The sequence below is a fragment of the Hypoxylon fragiforme genome (genome assembly GCF_022984875.1).
Source record: "Hypoxylon fragiforme strain CBS 206.31 chromosome Unknown GGS25scaffold_1, whole genome shotgun sequence".
Taxonomy (NCBI): Eukaryota; Fungi; Ascomycota; class Sordariomycetes; order Xylariales; family Hypoxylaceae; genus Hypoxylon; species Hypoxylon fragiforme.
Window position 1 is genome coordinate 370,919 of NW_026054756.1, and position 21,320 is coordinate 392,238.

A 21,320-nucleotide genomic window follows, 5' to 3' on the forward strand; every position below is an offset into this window, starting at 1 on the left:
TCTTGTGGGTGGCACTGGGTGCATTCTACATGTACAATACAAACATCAATTAAATCCACTCAACTTCAATGCAGACATACATAGAACCCATCGTTTAAATCTGTAGGTGCATACCTTTTAGTACGTAACGTTATGTATGCCCAGTCAAATCACATGCATGTGAGCCTACACATGGTACCTGATATTTAGTAAAATGCTAACTGCACATGTGGTCCTATCAATGATCATTGATAAATCTTAGAGCTGTACATGAAAACGGTTGAAAAATACACAGAGGCAGTACAACTTGTACCTTACATTGTAATTATCGGGGTACAATGATGTCATTGCATGTACACAAGCAATCAGAGATCGCTAAAGGAAATAAATTCGAGATATGACGAAATTCCAAGGACAAGAGGAAGCTTGGAGGGGCTGAGATTTAAAGGGTCTTATACATACTACTAGGTAAGTATGTACGTATACTTAAGGAACTGTATTTGGGCAGGCGCAGTGGCTGACACAGGACGAACTTCAAGGTTCAAGGTTGAATTGAACAAAGGCGCAAATGCGGGGGATAAAAAGGAATAAATTGCATAGCAGCCAACCTAGTAATAACTAGGTACATCCCTAGACAGGTATGTAGGCAGGTAGGCAGACTGGACTAGCTTAGGTAAGATGCGGTGAATGCCACGCAGCCGGAAGTAAGAGCCTCTCGCCTCTTACAAGGGCTGGGGAAACACATGTCGTCACCGCGACGGATTTTGGCAAGAAGCCACATGAACTGCCTCGTGGCTTCGTGCAAGGCGGCCAAACGCAAAAAGATTCATCAAGAGGGGTATTTGCATCGAAGAAATCAAAGAAAATCGAGACGCAAAAATTAGAAGAAAAACAAAGAACAATTAGGAAAAAAAAAGATGGGGCAACCCGGACTTCTATTAAAATTGCCTTCGATTGATGGTGATAGGCTCAAATGAGGATTGACTAATATACCTTCCCATGAAGGCAATGATTTGACGGGTAAGGCACGCAGAGAACCGCTTGAATGGGTACCTAATGCGACTAGGACAGTGCGCATGGATATGCCCAGTTGTGCTTTTAACATTTGGATCCCCCCCATCTTCCATAAGTACATCCAATATGATTGTTCTTTTCTGACTTCGTCTTCTAACAGGCCATTTGAATCTTGGAAACTGGATTGTGTAGGGATCAAATGCTATCAGAATTTAGAAATAACGACATATCAATATACTAATATGTATTCATAGTGCATCTGTTACAATACACGCTCAAACAACCACAAATGCCACGGACCGCGTTCGAACATGACATCACTGTCAGTTCTGTACTACACACCAGGGGTACGTAACTAGGGGGCCCCGCAGCGGTTTTAGAAATATTTGGGAATATTCCACACTGTATTGGTGGACTGTGTGTACAGCTGGTCCCAGCTCAGCTTCAGCTCAGATAATGCCCAAAAAAAAATATATCTGCTGGCTGCCTCGTGGTGCTTGTTCCGTCCACCAAAATCGTCATCTCCCGGACCACCAACTGCCCAGCGCCAGGACCCATTGAACCGTTTTTTTTTTTGTTAAGAAAAAAAAAGACCCGAAAACGTACCGATTACGCCATCACGTCGTCTTTGTCTCGAAACTCCTTGATTGTCTTTGTTCAAACCTGTACAATGCTGTCAATGATCTTCCACCCGGATCAGTTATAGGAATTTAGGGATGACACTGGCTTCATAGGCTGAGCAATGGCATAATTCCAAGTGGTATTGTTGGTATTTTTACCATGGCAATTTGGTTTAGTGCATGGCATTTGGCATTTTGCCTAACTTGCATCTGGCCTGCCAAAATGCCAAAGGCCACTGGACAAGTTTTTTTAAGGGTCCTCCTCCTATCCTGTAAAATGGAGCCCTAATGTGTAGGGCGGAAGAACAACTTTAAATTTGTTGCCAAGTGTTTCGATAAACCAGTCATCTGCTTGATCGGCCCTCCAAATCGGATTGCTTTTCTTCATTGAGAACGACTTCCCCCCTCTAAATGTTTTGATTCACACAAAAAGGTCACAGAGGTAACAGAGGTACCTACAGGGGGGGAAAAGGGAATTCGAAGAAAGAGAGAAAAAAAGAAAACAAGAGTTGCTAACTGAGTCTGAATGTGCTACGTATTTGTGTCTTATTTAAAAATTTCAACTTGGTCATTTTAAGTATACATTAGCATAGCAGACGCGGTGAAGACTTCAACATATGTTTGAAGTTTTGTAGTGACCTCGCTCCGACCGCTAGATTGTAAGAATCTCCTGAGTACCATCTTTATGGGCTGTTAAACGGAGTCAGTTGCTTATCACTTACTAAAAGGGTTGTCGTGAAGCAAGCTTTTTAAGATAGTTGCCCATCATAGAGCCCCTTAGAAACGGCTCAAGATTGCCGTGCTCCATCAACCGCTCCGGTTGGCTCCATGTCTCCTGATATGGTCATTGGTGGGATTGCCTCTAGCCAAGCCCGACAAGAATCCATCAAGAATCCCATTCCTCGTTACCACGCCTGTCAATTCCCCATACAAAGGACCACTTCTTATCAAGTCTTCCAATCATGAGCCCTCTGTTGGAGTCGCACAAGCCGAAGACGATCCGCGCGCAACGAGGATCCTGTAGGTGAAGGCTCCTGAGTGGTTCTTCGGAAAAGTTAATGGACGATGGCGGCCTTTTTCTTTGTGTTTGAGATAGGAATAACTGGAACCCTTATGACTAAAGGGAATACATATGTAGTTGAAAATGAATGCCTTTCTCGTACTTATCTAAGGGAATAGCCTTTGTTTCTTGGAGCTTGTCTACCACATGAGATCCCAACATAGCGGTTAACATTGACTGCTACGTCTTCGGTGTCTTCAGTGTCTTCAGTGTCTTCAGCCTTGCAAGGACTTACCTAGGTAATAAACGAACGTCACAGGAGTGAGTGAGTGCTTCTAGGGAACAAACGCTAGGGAGACAATTGTGCGTGGCCAACAAAACTCAGCTGAGTGTGGACTCTACTACACACATAGTAGGTGTTATGTTGTACTAACTACATAGTAGTCCGAGGCATCGAATATGTACCTAGTATAGACGAATAAACGAATAAACGAATTATATTAGTTCCCTCCCTATTTCTACCGATATACGGATATTAGACCGTACGTAGCCTGTAATAGGATCGTGTAAGTTGACACAAAACGCACACAAGCTTGGACAATTAATCGTTCGTATTGCAAAGCAATTGCGAAGCCCGTACGAAGGCAACGGTAACAACTTGAGCAATTAAAGCTAAGGTCGTGGTCGTGCCCCCTTTCCTCGTCGCCTCAACCTGGAACTAATGTAAAGTTCCCACCTGGCAGCAACGTATACATACTCTAAAAAGACTAGAAAAGATACATAAATGTATCCAAAAGTTGAAGTTACGTATGGTACGTGGGTACATGCGCAGGCGAGCAACCCTAAAATCCTTGAAGCGTTCAATAAAATTTGAATATTCTTGGAGCGAGTGACATCTGGAGTCTTTCCAAGTTATAAGTTACGTAGGGTTACGTAGTTAGGTTAGGGACCTCAGGGTACGTATTCAATGTTGTATGTATTGTATGTATTGTATGTATTGTATGTATTGTATGTATTCTACATATGTATGTACATACATACATTACATCCATCCAGCATTGAATTTACATCCATGATGCATGTTTGTAGGGTACATGTATGTAGGTACATACATATTCTGCTGTTACATTGAATGTTGTATTGTATTGTACTAGGTTAGTGTACTTACCGAAAATACATTTCTTAACAGCACTGAGACTAGACAGACTAGTAGTACATACATAGTTATGTATGAATATACCGTGTTATACGTACTGTGAGCTATGTCACTCGACCTTGTCCCTGCGCCGTGCCGTAATCTCTGTCACACCAAGTGTAGACCAAACAAAAAACGTCTTTTTTTCCGTAATTTTGTCACAGTACCTTAATAGTAGGTACTGATCGACAAAACGACCCACGAAGTATATGCTGACCATACAAACCCTTCCATACTCGGCCAGCGAAAAAAAGCCAACCACGCTTCTCCCAGTCACCTAGTCACCCCCCAAAACACCTGCTGCACCCCCCGACCAAGTCCTAAAGGTTTGGACTGACGATCACTTCAACCTATGTCGAATTGGTCCCCCCCGCCCATCCCCGATTCGTAAAACCAGACCCTTCCATCCAACCTCTTCCTACTTCTTCCTCCCTTATTACTCAAAGCCCATCCATCCTCTTTAAAACAATCGCAACCAGTTCGACTTATACAACCCACATCCACCCAAACACCAAGAGACAACCAAGACACTTTTATTATACCTAGGGTAGTAAAAGAAAGTCCATGTATCCTTTGTGCAGTAACTAGCCAAGACAGCTTCTCGCGCGCCCTTCTCTCGTTTGCTTTCTACGTACACCGACGCTTTAGTCCATTCTGCCTTTTCGACAATCGCACGGCCTCTTTACTGAATGGTGACGATCTCTTCAATATTTGGGCGACGGGAGGATTACGGGCTTAAAAAGCAAAGGCATATTGCCAGCCTTTAGTTTCTCTTAAAAAATACGACATTCACGCCTTCCGCTTTCTTGCGTACCTGCGACTTAGTAATAATTCGCTTCCACCTATAAAATAGGTGACTACTTGGACGGTTCGGACCAGCAAGGAATATTTGGCATACCCACCTCGTTCACGATGAGTAGTGAACCCACATCCACGAAGCCCAATCCTCCCGAGCGATCGGATTCATCTTCCTCATCATCCGTCGAGACAACGGAGATACATAACCCTATTCCTGTCCGACCGCGACTACCCAACCGGAAAAGCAGTGGCACACTTATAGTCCCTCGGGATTCTTCTCAAGTCGGCCCTGTTGAGCCAGATCTGGAGCCGGACGATGTTAGAGCAATGAGCCCAAGGAGGACTAGTGAGGATATTGAGGTTATGGGACGCGAAGCGCGAGAAGAGCTCCACAAGTAAGTTGGCATCCTCGTAAGATTAGAAGGTTATCCGCTGACAATCTGTAGACACGCGAGAGCATTACAAGATTCTCTCCTTATGATATTTAATAGGATAGAAGCTGTGAAGGAGGAACACGACAAGTTAGATAACCACAACAAGTTCCTACAAAAATATATCGGCGATCTGATGAGCACGAGTAAGATCACTTCAACTACTAGGGGCAGGAAGTGAAGTCCTATCACAGGAGGGATGTTGGAGGAGGAAAGCTAGAAGAAGAAGAAGATTACAGCCGCCATATCACGACGATGGCGCCTATGATACCCATACCGAATATGCGATGAAAAATCGCCTATCAGGCCGAGGAATACACTCCGCGGACATTACGATACGTCAACAGCGACTTCTATTCGGTACCCAGCCAATTGCCGCTTGGTTTTAGTAGTTTCGCCTCAGCAGGAAAGTCTTCGAGTCGACTTTGTTCGGAAGACTTGGAAATCTGACTGAGTGTGTTGTCGACAGTGCTTCACTACGAGGGTATGGGTTGTGCTGTGTCTGTACCGAGACGGAGAAGCCGGTGTTGAAAAAGAGTTCTATATACCACAACCGTTTCATGACTTACACACCAGCATCAGGACTGCCATCGGTACATGGGGCGGGTTGAACGGAATTTGGCATTATAACCGGCGTTTGCAGTGACGATTTGATTTCGGCGGTCAATCAGGGAATGATTGGCTTTGGCACCATGTACGTAGGCGTTGCTCGTCATTGGAGCATAACTTTGGTTCGAACAGAAATGATTCGCGAATAGAGCCTAACCGTTCATTCGACTACTTTTGCTGGATTTCCCTCAGTGACGAGTGCTATTTGCGGGCCTGACCTTTCACGGCCATTACCATTATTACCTCTCACCTATCTCGGGTCTATGCTTCTATGGACTCCCGACCCGTGTGCGTTCCACGATGTTCCCATTCGATTCTGTTGGGCTTACGATATCCGCGTCGTTTTGGTACCGCCAAGGAGTGTCGCAGACTGGGTTAATTTGCAACATCAACCCACTCTTCTCTCTTCCACGCTATTTTTCTCTACTCTTTCATTCTATTCGTCCCTTTCGACCTATATCGACCTTTCTCGTGAGCATCGAGTTTCAACGCTCATATGCTTTATTTCCGATCCGAAATGTGATAGGGAACCTATCGATTTTTACAAGCGCGTCCGATCGGAAAGAAATCCTACATTAAGCACGACATATGCATTAGTCAGATTGGATTGATGGGGTGGGATGGATGAACTGCAGATGCGGTGGTGTCTCTGATCCAGGGGGCATATGGTCCGGGTGGGAAGAGGCGTCTACTAGATAAACAGCCCACGTGCGTTGCGAACAGGCCACGGAAGAAGACGATGTGGTGTGGTCGGTCAAACGAAATATAAGGGTGTCGACACCTCCGAACTTCTTCCCGCTGGTTGTCTTGGTCGAATCGATGAGATCTAGGACCGGTGACTAGACGATATGCCGAATGTTCAGATCCTATAGGTGTATTAACTAAACCTATCTGACCTACCTATACATACGGGGGAGGGACCACAGCACCTTAGCATCGGAAATGGAGCGGATGGGCCGTTTGGATTGGAATGCGGAATGCTGCAAAGGCGATAAGAGGAATCCCATGAAACCGGCGCCGGCTTTCACGATCGGGGATACGGGGAAGGTCGTCACTGTGTAACCACACCTAGATTGCTGACGATGAGATATATTGGAACCCCCAACCATTATCACTCTCTTCGTCCTGCCTGTCTCTATCTATCTATCTATCCATCTATCTATTCTATCTGACTATTCCTTTCTCCTTTTAAAACTCGCGCGATCTGCGGCTCCTTCCCGCCCCCACTGATCAACCGTCTTACACGAAAGACTGGGGACGGGGCAGGATGACGATGATTATACATATCTTAGATCCAGACATAGGCATCACCTGTCCAATTCAGAAATTCAATTCCAAAGTTCCTCATCTTCAATTCGAGATATGTACCTCTAAAACCCTTCTGTCTACTATTGAATGTGTACATACATACATATGAAGTGAGGACCAGGTACATACCCAAGTACCATACTACTGTGTACATATATACATAAATATTAATACATACGGTACGCCCTTGCATGATCCAATCGTTCTAAGCAAAGCACCTTGACCTGGTACGTTGATGACTAACAAAGCGTATCCGTGCCTCGCGGGATGTTGTCATCGAGTGGAGGTCCCTTGTTCTCGTGACAGGTATCCACCTAGCGCAGCGCGGGGGTTGACAGGCAGGGGGAGGGGTTGTTAAGTTTAATGCTATTGACTACTACCTCCAGGGCTTTACAGGGCTTACGATATGTACATGGAGTACCTCCAGGGCTGTATTGTTACTATTGTATTGTACATAGGATGTAATTAGCGTACATATACTACTAGTAATAAGGGTACATAACACATGGCAGTAAATAGTTTAGGTAGTACCACTAACATCAACATCCATCCCTTTCTTTTTCTTCATTGATCCCTTGTTTTTCTCTTTCTTTCCTGGCCTTCCCCGGGTTAGCCAGGTACAAGTTCCAAGTCCGTGACATGACAATCAATGGCAATAACATAACATGGGCAAGGAGGCGTTTGACCCCTCCGGCGGCGATTGTTCAATAATGGCTAGACGAGAACCAACATTTTGAACCCCTAATGCATCTTAAAAGTTCTCCTCCCTTCGATATTCCACCCCTGTGGCCCTATGGCCCCCCCGAGAGCAGGTTCTCTCTTCACCACCAACCGTAAGTTGACCTAACTAGCACTTTCTAGGGAGGTAGGTAAGGCAGGTGGCCCTGGAAAAAGATATCCGTATTATCGTATCATACCTTAGATACCTACTTACTAGTCAAGCAGGTAACATGATAGGTAAGGTATGTAAAGAGAGAGAGAGAGAGAGAGAGAGAGAGAGAGAGATTACCTATGTAACTTCAGGTTTTCCATCTTGGCAGAGCTTTTCTCACCGGTCCTTCTATGGGTGTGCTTGCTATTTGGCGACTGGAGCCCTGCGAGTTTTACCGCAGCATGCCTTCGCGGCACGTGGGATACCTACCTGGATGAATGGAATACCTGGGATGGAAAGAGGGACGATTCTATCGTTTTTCACCGTGTTCCTTTAGGTGCTTGTTCAATATTAGATACATACCTACCTCCTACTTCGTACATGTATACACCTACCTACCTACCTACCTAGTACATACGTAGTACTATGTAATACTATGTAATACAAGACATGCCGAGTACCGCCGCCGTCAACCTATTCGTTCGTTCGTTGCGTCGCCCTAGATGATAAATACATACTTATGATAGAAATACGTATACGCAGATAAATAGATACAGTACCTACCTATATGTAACGGTCTAATTTCAACCAAAAGGATTTGATGCGACGTCCATCTCCCCACCGATCGCTGGGACTATCGCGATAGTGACCTCAGCCACCCAGTCAACCCCCCTTGATCCTCAAATCATGCTACGTCGGCTATCTATTTAGGGGACTTGCCTTGGCTTCGACTATCCTGCCCTCTTTCAAACAATAACTCCCCTCATCTCTGCCCCCCTCCTTCCCTCTCCCTTCCTCACTCACCCTTTATTTACCATCATCCCCGATCAGCAAAAGCTGAATGGCAGGCACATAATAAAAAGCTCCCTCGGTTAAATGCGGCTGGATCATGAATGCCCCGAGGATGTGGTTTTGTACAATACAATGAATAGATAGTAGTACGATGTAGTACGTGATGGACTCTTTGGGGTGGCGTTGCGGGACGCAAGACATACATCTATCTTACTTACGTCTTACGTACATGTGCAAGATGTAGGTACAAATTGATTGCACGTTCCGGGTTGCGTGCAAGTCCCGAAATGGCATCTATCTCGGCGCATATAAAAAAAAGAAATATACAAAGATAGGTCGTTCGTTCATACTATACTGTAATACATGAATAAATAAAGAAGAGGCATACGTACACGCATGAGGCTCATGCATGGAACTTCGGGAAGCAATCCTCCTCAGATAGAATGTCTGGGGGTGTTAATTAAGAGTGCGGTAGCAGCGTATGCCATATTATATTATGTATATCACATGTACCGGCCGAGTATGCATAGGTATACAACCACGTAGAAGCGCAATTATTAGAAACTGCTATATTGCTCCGCATGGCCGGGTAAAACGGTAAAAATAGCGTTCGTCTATTCTGTCAGGTGCTGCTAGGTAGGTAGGTATTTATAGATGTCTTCCATTCATCTAACCTAGATACATTTAAATAAAACGTACGATGAGTACCTACCCAACCGATGGGACTGTGTGCTTCTGTTGCACGATATAATACGTTTTATCGGCTGCGGACGGGAAAGGGGGGGGGAGTTGAGAGCTGAAATGTTGGACAGGTGATCGACATTGAGAACTACATATGGGCGGCGCTCGATACACAACTACATACAAGCCTCTCCAATGTTCAAGACTTTCATCGCTAGTTCCCCCTACTTCAGGTCCCTTTCCCCCGGCCTTGGAGGAGATGAAGATCCGTCGGAAATCGATCATACGGAGCACATGACATGATATCTGGTCTCCTTCGGGGGGCAAATGAGGTCATGTGTCAGCTGCAGAGAATAAATTCACCGAGCCAATAGCCAGATGAAGGAATCGCGCCCGCTTATTCATCCAAGTTTACAGAGCAACTTGGATTTTTTTGGGGGGGGGACAACTCTCGCTGGCTAGGCACCTAAGCTTTAAGAGATTGGGTTATTCATAAATAATTACAGCACCATTCTAACATATGCAGTTCTTCCTATCCCTTACCTAGCATCTACTAGGTATATCTGCCTGTCTACCGTACGTACATACCTACAGCGAACACACATGAACCGAATCCACGTGAGCTGCACGCCACGCCCTCGGTCGGCTTACCCGATGCCAGAATTTTTAAAAAAAACCCACAGGCTACATACCGGCCGCATCAAAACGGTTCCACGTTAAACTGGTTGGCCCGGGAAGTTTCCGCCGCGCGCGTACCTACCTACCTATACACCTACATAGTACAAACATACATACATACATACATACATACCTATCCCTCATTTCCCACCTGCAGACAGTAGCAGCCCATAACTAAAGAAAACGCACGTTCGGAGCCGGAGATTTCGGGTCCAATCCGTTGAGAAGGTAGGGAGAGAGGCAAGAGTCCGAGTAAGTGGGCGCCCCTCCCGAAAACCCCGGTTGCCCATTGCCCATTGCCCATTGCCCATTGCCCAAACCAAACAACCTCGCGCAACTACCTACTTACCTACATATTATCACCACCATACCACCACTACCACTACCACTACCACACCGACTCTATGCAGGTAGAACTAGAGGGGGACAGGTATACATACATACTGACCTAGGCAGGCAGGCAGGCAGGCAGGCAGAATAAAACTTGGCCACCGCCGAAGACACCACCAACAGGAGCTTTTTATGTGGTTTATTGCCCAATCCCAAGGGGAGTTAAGGTAGGTTAGGTATGTATATTACCTGCCTACCAACGTATGTGCATACACGTGGTGGTTCACCACGTATCAATCCTCTAAAGAGAGCTATTACACTATATCCATCTAAACCTACATTACGGTAGGTATGTACGTAAGTAGGTAACCTAGTAGGCACGCACGCACGAGGGAAAAACGTGCCACACCATCCAAAACTTACCAACGGCCGGGAAAGATTAATTGCCCAGGTGATTAATTGGTCAATCGATCAAATCAATCAATCAATCAATCAATCAATCAATCAATCCACTATGTAGTTACTCCCCGTTTGTTCGCGACGGGGAGGCAAGTAACGCGCAGCCGTCCACCGTTCTAGGTACCCAACGGATTCCCCCGTAAAAAAGCGATCCATAAATAGGCTGTAAACGGCATCGTACACATACTATGCCGCCGTACATACATACATACACACCGTTGACATGCCTACGCTTGTACTAGGTCTAGGTAAGTTATCTAGTGTAGCAACAAAATCTAGTTGGGATTGGAATAATAAGGGGTCCAGCGTTTAAAATCGCCTCCTTGGCGCATATGGGGCCGCTACGTCATAGCCCATAGCCTATCAAGTTGCGTTGCTTGGATACATACTATGTAGTTACCTAGGTAGGGTAGGTAAGGTAGGTAGCCTTGGAAAAACCACCCGGATGGATAGGGTAGAAGCTAGTGGTTAATGCCTACCTATGTAGGTATTGTACTGTATTGTATTGTATCGTACAATACAATACAAGGGCAATACAACACACGCTAGCTAATACAGCGACAAGGTGTAGTATGGACTAGTATTGGAGCATAGCGTAGGTACTGGCAACTGAAGACCCTAACCTACCTGCCCAGTGCCTACCCTGCCCTGTAGTGGAGGGGATCTCGATTCTCGGGTTCTCTCCCCCCTACCATCCACCCCCCCCAGCCAAACACTTGTGAACTACATACACTACCTAGGGTCAACACAGGTCCCCTATTTCATCCCATACAACATTGTATCCTAGTTGCGAGTTACCAAATCCCGAACTTGGAACCTAGAACCTGGGATTTACTAAGGGGAAGAGAAGGAAGAGGAATCCGAACAGGTAATAGCCGGGGCCTAGGTAGACCTATGTATGTATTGTACCTATACTACGTCACCTAACATATGTACCACCTGGGCATCTTAGCTTTTACATACCTCCTACCTCTTAACTACCTCCTACCACTCATCTGCCAGCCACGTAGGTATCCCACGTTTCATACACTAGACCAGACGAAACCACAGCGTACGATAATAGTCATAACTATGCCTTGCCTACTACTTAGGTTAGGTATGTAATAGCTCTTAACGGAAACGGCTGGGAGCTTCTGCCAGCGAATCTCAGACAGCCCATTATTACAACACTTAACCTATTAACCTAACCTGATCACCTATGTACCAACCCAGCCAAACCTCCTTAGTATTACCTAGACACCCCAACTACCTAGGTATGTAGTGTATGTAATGTAGGTTAGCACTAATGCAGGATATAGAAGAACCCCTAGGCCTAGGCCAAGCCAGCAAGTAACTAAACCAACCCGCAAGTAAGTAAGCCAGCAAAGATATGGGGTATACTTACAGTACCTAGTGGTAGCGTGAACTCTATTAACACACACACACACACACACACACACACACACCTTGGCACATACAGTCTGCAGTAGAAGCAGAAGAAGAAAAGAAGAAGGAAGGTTCCGTGTCGGTGAAGAAACATTGTTGAAAGAAACTAACTAACCACCTCGAGGACTAACCAACTAACTAACTAACTAACTAGCTACGGTAACTACCTAGTTACCTACGCTTAGGTAAGTAGCCACACTACACTACACTACAACTACCTACGCAAGGTTTTGGAAGTTGGAGAGGCGATCCCTGCAAAGCCCGGTCCAAACGAACGGGGAGATACACATAGGGGTTGTGACTAAGGGTAGGGGGGTAGGGGGTTAGAGGGCGGCGACTATCTAAGAACAGAAACAAGAATTGGGAATAGGAACAAAACAAAACCAAGAAAAAAACGCAGAGGAACAGCGACGACAAGGGTACCTACATAATACTAACAACAACAACAACAACCACCACATGCACAGAAGAAGAAGAAGCAGCAGCGGTGATAGCGGTGGCGATATTCAGCAACAGGATAAGTTAGATGCCTACCTATTACCTACCTAGCCTGCAACTTGCTTAATATAAGTGCCCGTTGAAACTTGCTAACTGTCTACGCTAGCCGTTTAGTAAGCTGCCTACCTAGGTTAGCATGACTACATATGTAGAAGGGGAAAAAAAGGACCCCGACTTTACTAGGTCCCTAGCGATGGTAGCGGCATGGCGGAATGGCACTATGGCCACGGTGTGATGTAAGATGCTCAGACTCTCACAGTCCTACATACACTACAAAGTATGTACCTGCCCAGGAATATGTAGGCAAAATAGAACTAGCCAGCATCAGGGGTATAAGAGCCCCTAACCTAGGCAGTTAGTTAGTTATTGGCTGAGGTGAGTGAGCAAGTTGATGATTTGCGCTACCTATAGCACCTATCCTCTATGTAACTACGCTACCTACATATGTAGTACCTATAGAATAACCAGCACTACCTGTGTATGTATTCCCAGCAACGAATTGCTAGGCTTGCTTCAGGGCTTAAACAACCTTGGAAAGCAAAGGTATAATAATATATCTATCCAGATTCCGGGAACGACAAAAAAAAAACAGGGCCTCGTACGCCAGAAACTCCATACTATGAGGTAGTGGCGTGGGGCCACACGCCATCTAAGGTAAAGAAAAAGGAAAGATCCTCGATACACCAAACCCTCGGGAAAGATATGCACACTGTTTGGTAGTGAAAGAGTGTTAAAGCCATCTTGCAACGCCCAGCCCCGTCGTATAATGTACCCAGGCAGTTTGCCCGGTCCCGATACCCTCCTCATGTATGAAACTGAGTGAGGAACCTTATTAATACAAACAAAACTCATCGAGAGACCATATAATAGAGTCTGGGTTGAGCGGTATGTGGTAGAGGCTTGCAGACAGGGTATATTTCTTCGTTGCATCTTTAATACCCAAAGCTGTCATGCTGGTGCACCGGGCATCGCCCAGGGTGGTCAACAAACCACGCAGTAATGCACGATCGATGAAATCGGCAAAGGCACTCTAGGCGAGCCATGGGAACGCCGACTTCAAACTCTTCGAGACAGATGGTGCATTCTGCGGAATCGACGCAGTCCTTTTCTGTGGCTAAGTACGGGAACATGCCGGTTCTCCGAGCAGGCCGAGGTTGCACCGGTCCGTGATTCCCTGGCCTACCAGATGCATCGGGCCCGGGGCTGTACGTGCTGTGCGCCATGATACAAGAGCTGATGTGCGACTCACGGCGAGCCTCAAAATTGGGTAGCTCACGTGAGGGCAGTTCCCGGTGACAAACCGGGCACTCGTCCTCCTCCGGAATCTGCGGGGGTGGTGGTAATGGCCGGTTCATGGCTGCCGCTGAGGATGAGGAGGAAGATGGGCCAGCAAGATCAATGAGAGAAGCTCCAGGGAAGCGAGGGCCTAAGAGGGAAGGATGGCGATAACCCGAATACGGGTGAGGATAGTAAGTAGGAGGAGTCCCCGCCATGATTCGATTCTGATGTGGGAAGTAAGTGCTATTGGGAGGCCTTGAGGAAGTTGGGCTCTGCAATAATATTAGTACAAATCCGTGGAATCTGGAACGAAAAACTAACCATGGTAACGCTTCGACTCCTGGAGTGAGCATCAGGAGGCATGTTGGACGATACCACCATCGGCGCATATCGGGGAATGGCGCTATCGCCGCCGTAATTACTAGAACTACTCTGTGTTCGCTGGTGCGTAGATCTCGGCGAGAATTGGCCTGCCGAGTGCTGAGTTTGAGGTGGCGTAGTGTTCGGATCCGGGACACAAGGGTTGCATAATCGGACTTGCTCACCACCCCCGAGAGCACTGAAATCGGAAATGCCACCTTCCTCTCCAAGAAATGAATACCGTTGAAATGCCCGTTCACCAGGCGGTCGTACAATATATTGATGAGGTATGGTGATCTTATGAGGGGAGCAGGAATTGCATACTACTCTTCCGCATTTTCTTTCAAGATATTAGATCTCCGCGAACAATTGCATCACGGATTCAATAAACGTATCAACTTACCGGCAATGATGTTTTCTAATAAAAAAGCTGAATTGTGTGTGGCATATCGGACAATATGTCACCTCACTATCTGGCTGCCACCTTGGAAGAGTAATCTCAGGCGGTGATCTTCTCTCTGCCCGCGGACTGAACGACGATGCTATCGGGGTCAAACTCGAAGTAGGCCGTCGGGTCTCTGGCGGGGTCATCGGCGCTACATTCTGGTCCCTCTCTCCGAGCGACGATGAACTTGCGTCAGGTACAGGGTTTGTCTGTGCCTCATCTCTAAGGGATAATTCATGAAGTGATTCGGTGAAGTGGTCTATAGCTTCGTTAGGCGTGGTGACCTGTTCATGTGGAGCGGAACCTGGTTCTATGCGCGGTATCGTTGCCACCGGCGCTGAGCTTGTTCGTTCCGAGGAAGAACGATCGTCCTCGGGCTGGGATGATTGTGTATCCAAAGGCAACGACTGCTCAGGTATTGATGTGTCTACTCTATTATGTTCCGGGTTTGATTCCGTGCTTGCCCCAACCTCGTCTGAACTGTCCAGCGCTGGTCCCATAACTTCATGCCGTGGAGATTGGCTACTTGCGCCGACCGCATCGTCACTGACGGCGTTATCTTCGACATTATCTCTCTCGACTAGGTGTGTCGGGCAATCGTGATAGCGAGTGCATTCGTGACCGAAGAACTCGGCGTTCTGATAAGGACAGACGGGGGTATCTGGGGCGGCACTTCCGGCATAGGAGCTCCCGGACTCGGTATCGCTTATATCAGGACTTTCATCCCCGAATGATGGAGGTGTTGTCGCCGTATCATGACTAGTAGACATATTGCGGCCCGGAATCGCTTAGGGCGCTCGAAGCGGCGAAGGACAAGGAGATCATAGAAGCGCGATAACCGCCGTAAGTTCTGGGGGGGTTTGTTTTAATTGGAATAATTCCTATTGGAAACTATATGGAGCGGGGGAAAGTTAATAACAATCGATTCGTGATTTGATATGAATGTTTGGTTCAATGAAATACCTAGGGTAGAGGGTGTTGAGGGGCTTTGGATTCGATCAACCCCAGCCTTCCTACAACTCGAATCCTCACGGACCTTTCAACCTTTCTATCTTTCTCCTAGCTTTACAGCTTAACGAAACAAGAAGCCACCGAAGCTCCACATATATATTAAGGTAAACAATACAAATTAAAATAGCAATGAAGCACCTATAGTACTAGTTGCCGAGTACATAATATGGTACATGTAATATGTTCTCGGTTAAAAGAAGAAGAGGAAGAGATAAAAGAGGAATAAGAGGTTTGTAATTCAACGACGCACGCGACTCTCGAATTTTGGTGGGGAGAAAGATAACTTACCAAGGGATTGAGGTTCAATTGATTGAGATGGAGTTACTCCGTACTAGGTACATACACTGTCATACAGTTATTACAGTATCTAAGTACCAAGCACATGCACACGGGCCAATACAATAACTTATTTCCTTATCTTATCAGCCAATTTTGGTCCCATGGTTCTTATTAAATGTATTAACTAGGTATCGCGTGCTTTGGGGCCGCGGTGGAGCAAGGTAAGGGTCCTGTAGTGCAAGGGTCTATTACAATATGGATTATATCATATCATGTGATGAAGGATGGATGAAGCACATATGTAACTCTAACCTAAATTATAACCTTTGTAACCCTTCAAAGTTGAAAGTTGAAAGTTAAAAGTTCAAAGCTCAGAGTTTAATCCCCCGCCAAAGACGTATCACGTTCATGGCCTTTTGATATTCACTTCACATAAAACTGTTTCAACACATCAACGACCTCTGCAAGCTTGACGTCCCGGTAAGGTCTTAGTGTTGCCATCCCGCTCACCCAAGTGTCACTGCTTTGATAACCATTTCACCATAGATGATAATGTCTAAGCAGACTACTCATGGCTCCCTATTTCCACTTCAGAATACAGCCACTCAACACTCTTATTGCCTGGCCCAGGCCTACCCGATATAACTTGCGGAAAATTCATCATGGTTGATGCGGTGTTAGACCTGCAAGGGACTATGACTGGTCCCGTTTGCCCAGGTGCTCCATTATCTTAGCCAAGCCCTGCAAGTCACCTTCCACCGTGCCAGCCAACTCGTCGTCTACCAATCCCTCCGTGCAATATACGTCAAAGCCGGTCACCCAGGCGTTGTAATCAGCGTCGATCAGTACATTGCTCGCCCTCGCATCGCCCCAGACAGCGCCAGCCGCGTGAAGGCGTTTCACTGTGGACGTAACCTGGTCTGCCCATCGTCGGCGTAAATCGGGCGATGCATATGGCTCTGTGGCACTCATCAAGGTCATATTCCTGCCATTGATGTACGGAAACAAGAGCCCTAACAGAACGCCGCGCTCATCTTGTACGAAGCCCTCGAGATGCGATATCCGCAAGTCCTCCTCTCTGTCCAGCCCCGCGTCGGCAATCATCTTATAGTTCCTGAACTCTCTATCCTGATATTCATAGTGAATGAGCTTGAGGAAGAAGACTTCTGACCCGTTTACCAGCTGCACCTTTTTAGGCACACTAGAGAGTGCTGCCTCAAGGTTGTTGGCGCATATCTTGATTTCGGATGGGTGGAAGCGTGGCCAGGGCTCGCAAAGCTCGTCGGGAAGGCGAACGTCATACTTGATATGCTGGGTATGCTGTTTCTGGGGAGTATGATATGGGACCCGCTCCCCCGAAGCTGTTCCTCCAACCATGTAGGTCAATGTCTCGGCGTAAACGTAATCTTTAAGAGTTGGTATCTTGGATGGCGCTGGAGATGGGAAGTTACGGAGCAGGGGGTAGAAGGGCTCCACGATCCAGTTCCAGAAGCTCCTATCTACCTTTTCATCTGAGTATTCTTTAACGTACAACAGATACTTCTCTCTCAGCTGGGGTGACTCGAAAAAGGCTTCTTCAAATAGGTAGATGTGGAGTCGTGTGCCTCGATAAATAATTATCAGTTGGACGCTGGTGTGACCGGCGGATGGGATAAACTCAATGACACCCCAGTTGGGTGGGGTGTCTATTTCCGTGGTTTCCAGTGCCATGGTAACAGCAGCAGTAGTAGAAGAACAACAACAAGAAGAGGCGTGATCTGCTTGTTTCTATGTAGCGTCGTGGTTTACCGAGCAACTAACCTTGGCTGGTGTTAAGGCACAACAAAGTCAGGTAATTTATAGATGGTCACGTAGGGCAAAGGTCCATGTGATACCCTCCTGGGTGGTGCGTTTGCAATCTCATGTATTTGGTGAATTCGCTGTTTGTTCTACATAGGTATTATTCATCGCAGCATCTCACAATTGGTTTGGATGAGGAGACCTCAAACGACTACGGTTTTCTATATTGTTTTCTTTTTTTACTATTTTTTCTTTCTCAACGTAGTTGACTTAGTTTGGCTCCAAACATAGAATTCACAGTCCTGATGACTCATCCTGATTGTATAGAAAGTTGTCGTCGCTAGGAAGCCCCCCCCCCCCCTTTTTTTTTTTTTTTTTTTTTTTTTTTTTTTTTTTTTTGGAAAAGAAAAGATATAAAAAAATGAAAAAGATAAAGAAATCCCCTAGGCTTTCCTAACAATGGAACTATCGTGCCATATGTCTAATGATATATCCAATTACCTAGTGACTGTTATTGTCTTAGGGGAATGCGTTACTTCGATCCCTCTCTACTAAGACACCACGGTGTCTGGACATGCCTACATATGCCAGAGCTCCTCGGCCCGCTATCCGTCACCTTCTTCGACCACAGCTGGGGACCAAGTCTAACAATCTAGAGTCAGTTATCCACGTAGTAGTATACTGTACTTGTATGTAGTAGTAGGTATCAGTGTGTTTAGTTAAGATCAATGAGCCTTACTGCCTTACGGACGAACACCAAAGGTGTAGGCACTTAGGTTAGGGTGCTCTTATATAGCAACAATGCAGTGCAGTATAGTAACCCTTTGAACGGTTGAACGTAACAATCTACTGTTAGTATCCATAGTGGAGAGGTGGAGATGTACATAGTAGTGCCGGGCTATCTCTGTACGACCATATGCCCAGCAGGGATACCTGGAGCACTATAGGTAGGGGATTAGTGCCCGCAGGTATTAAGAATTTAGAAGCTATCAGGGTGCAATCAACCAATGAAGACTTTGAATTGTTGTGATACTTACCTAAATAGGCTGTTTGTGGTTACCGGTATAGATGTGGGGGGGCTGGCTGTTGTTATTAGGTGCTGTTGCTGTTGCTGTTGCTGTTGCTATCGCTATTCCCGGAGTCTTTGAAGAGATGTTACGCTGACATCACGAAGACTAGATTAACTCTATAAATTGGCATCTTAACCGAGCATCGGAAAGAGGATTCATAGGTTTAATGAAGAAATCTCATTCACTACTCGGGTAGGTAGGTACCTACCTGATAGATACGAGTGTGTAATGGCTAATGGCTGTTCCCCAGACTTAGACCGTACCCACTACTAAGGGGGAAAAGTATTTTCAACCGTTTCCTTCTCTGCGCATAATATATACTAGTTACCAGCTGCTATCACACAAGACAATATCCAATAATAAAGAGTAGGTACTCATAACAAAAACTATTGCTTCGTGAATCATGAACCTCCCCCACCCCCCTAGAGCTAGCTGTTTCTACGCATCAAGGGGCTTCTGCGCCCACACCACCACCTGCGGGAGGTACGAGTGGATCGACCTCGTGCGCATCTCCTTGCGGAACTTGGCCAGGAACACATGCATCTCGTCTAGGGGCCGCTCGAGAACTGTGCTCCACATGTAGAGGACGAAGCCTAGGATGGGGTTAGCGGTTATGCGAGTATGGATGCGTTTAGCTAGGTAGGTGGGGAGGCAAGTAAGTAGGTAGGTAATGGAGCGTGAAATACCTTCTAAATCTTGCTCGAGCGTGTACTGAGACCACTGCCCGATCTCCTTTAACTTAGGATCGGCTGGCCATCCGCCTATTGGTACCTAGAATATAGTCAGCACCAACATGGCTCGGATATATTCATACATCCTCTCCCCCCCCCAAAAAAGGAGGCAAGCATATCAAGCGACAAACCTTGATAGTTTTCGAATGCATATTAGTAAAGCCCGCCTCAATCACCCCCTTCCTCTGCACATCATCCGTGACCGGCGTGAACGGGCGTCCGAGCTTCTTGCCCCCCTCCGCAAACAGATCGCGCCAGACATACAGCGCCGCATCCGCCGGAATGGTGTCGTCGTCGCTGCGGTAGTCGGCCTCGGGCTCGTAGGTCTCGAGCCAGCCGCCGGGCTTGAGCGCCGTGTAGCACTGCCGGAACAGCTTGGTCCAGTCCGACACGCTGCCGACCATGTACCGGATGTGGATGTAGTCGAAGCTGTTGGGCGCGTACGTCCACGGCTCCTCCAGGTCGTCGATCTCGAACTTCACGTTGGGAGGGCACCACGACGGCTGGATCGGGGAGAGATCGGTCCCGATCACCTCGCAGTTCGGGTAGGCGTCCGCCATGTCGCTATAATGGGGTAGGGGCCGGGTAAGTAAGCTTTGAAAATAACCTTGGAATACACATGCAGTTTTTAAAGTCTCAAAAGATTCACTCACATTGCCCATAAGCCTAGGAATCATTCAAATTAGTCAAAAAGGTCACGAGGATGGAGGTTTGGGAGGGAATAATTACCCGTCGCAGTACCGATATCGAGTACTCTCTACCAAACAATCAGCTACGTGATCATGATTGATCAGGGCTAATTTATCATTCTCACCTCAATGTCATCTTTCAAAGGCGCAAGGTGAAGCTTGCCGCCTAGACATAGGGTCATGAAATGGTGGCTGTCTTTAGGTCAGAAAGACAAGACAAGACAAGACAAGACATTTGACTCAATCAGGGGCGGGCGCCTCTGTGGCTTACTTCATGTCCATGGCTTCATTGGAGCGCTCATCGTTCGGACCCCAGTACTTCTCAGCTCCGTGTCTGCTGCTATGGTACGTACGGCCATGCAGAGTGCGGTACTCGAGAATGCTCTCGGTCAAAGAAGCAGTTGAGCTCGCACTATGAGCGGTTTGTTAGCAATTCATTCTTTGTCTGAGAAAAGAAAAATGGTATTCGTTCAGCAGAAAAATGGTATCTCATACTTATCACCGTCTCCTAGCGCGGAGTCTGCTTCGTCAAAAACGCCCCTATCATCCTCCTTCAAAAAGCAAAGTGTCAGCCAATTGATTGAATAGAGGCTTTCCCCCTCCTTGAAAGCTCGAGGCCGAGAAAATATGTGAGTTATTTTATTCTTACTTCCTCAGGAGCAACCTGGATTGGCTCCTCAGTTGCACCCGGTAGTTCGACCGGAGCAGTTCCAGCGGCCGGTTCTGCTGCTGCTGCTGCTGCTGCTGATGTTCCTGCTGCTGGGGCAGGCGATCCAGCAGGCTGAGTCGCAGGAGACACAGGGTCATTGGCCATATTGAAGTTGGTTTAGCAAAGGCTTCCTGATTTGTGTTTGTTGAAAGGCAGGCAAATGAGGAGAAGCGGAGAGAGAGAGAGAATCAAGCCATTATTATGTAGCTGTGCCCCTGGGCCAAAGTATTATGTATTCATGTATATCATGTATATAATAATACCAAGTAAGGTATGGAACA

At 46.6% G+C, this 21,320-nt stretch overlaps 5 protein-coding genes across 5 annotated transcripts; 1 reads left to right on the forward strand and 4 right to left on the reverse strand.

Moving 5' to 3' along the window:
• Positions 1-4,496: 4,496 nt before the first annotated feature.
• On the forward strand, positions 4,497-5,320 carry GGS25DRAFT_4821 (uncharacterized protein). The gene is made up of 2 exons (XM_049260246.1): positions 4,497-5,001; positions 5,053-5,320. Exons 1-2 carry the CDS (start codon positions 4,721-4,723, stop codon positions 5,216-5,218), a joined length of 447 nt encoding a protein of 148 aa, XP_049120904.1. The 5' UTR covers positions 4,497-4,720; the 3' UTR covers positions 5,219-5,320.
• Positions 5,321-12,067: 6,747 nt separating this feature from the next.
• Positions 12,068-12,317, reverse strand: GGS25DRAFT_4861 (uncharacterized protein). The gene has a single exon (XM_049260598.1). It carries the CDS (start codon positions 12,282-12,284, stop codon positions 12,099-12,101), a length of 186 nt encoding a protein of 61 aa, XP_049120905.1. The 5' UTR covers positions 12,285-12,317; the 3' UTR covers positions 12,068-12,098.
• A 722-nt stretch (positions 12,318-13,039) lies between these two features.
• GGS25DRAFT_467735 (FYVE-domain-containing protein) lies at positions 13,040-16,220 on the reverse strand. Its single transcript, XM_049259029.1, has 4 exons — positions 15,735-16,220; positions 14,730-15,662; positions 14,288-14,666; positions 13,040-14,238 (listed from the first exon to the last, which is right to left on the reverse strand). Exons 2-4 carry the CDS (start codon positions 15,539-15,541, stop codon positions 13,621-13,623), a joined length of 1,809 nt encoding a protein of 602 aa, XP_049120906.1. The 5' UTR covers positions 15,542-15,662; positions 15,735-16,220; the 3' UTR covers positions 13,040-13,620.
• A 123-nt stretch (positions 16,221-16,343) lies between these two features.
• GGS25DRAFT_467739 (uncharacterized protein) lies at positions 16,344-18,143 on the reverse strand. The gene has a single exon (XM_049259030.1). The coding sequence runs from the start codon at positions 17,769-17,771 to the stop codon at positions 16,755-16,757; it is 1,017 nt and encodes a 338-aa protein (XP_049120907.1). The 5' UTR covers positions 17,772-18,143; the 3' UTR covers positions 16,344-16,754.
• A 925-nt stretch (positions 18,144-19,068) lies between these two features.
• GGS25DRAFT_467743 (S-adenosyl-L-methionine-dependent methyltransferase) lies at positions 19,069-21,077 on the reverse strand. Its single transcript, XM_049259031.1, has 8 exons — positions 20,826-21,077; positions 20,602-20,742; positions 20,456-20,522; positions 20,371-20,398; positions 20,295-20,307; positions 19,773-20,205; positions 19,597-19,681; positions 19,069-19,503 (listed from the first exon to the last, which is right to left on the reverse strand). The coding sequence occupies exons 2-8, from the start codon at positions 20,610-20,612 to the stop codon at positions 19,349-19,351; spliced, it is 792 nt and encodes a 263-aa protein (XP_049120908.1). The 5' UTR covers positions 20,613-20,742; positions 20,826-21,077; the 3' UTR covers positions 19,069-19,348.
• Between the last annotated feature and the right edge of the window lie 243 nt (positions 21,078-21,320).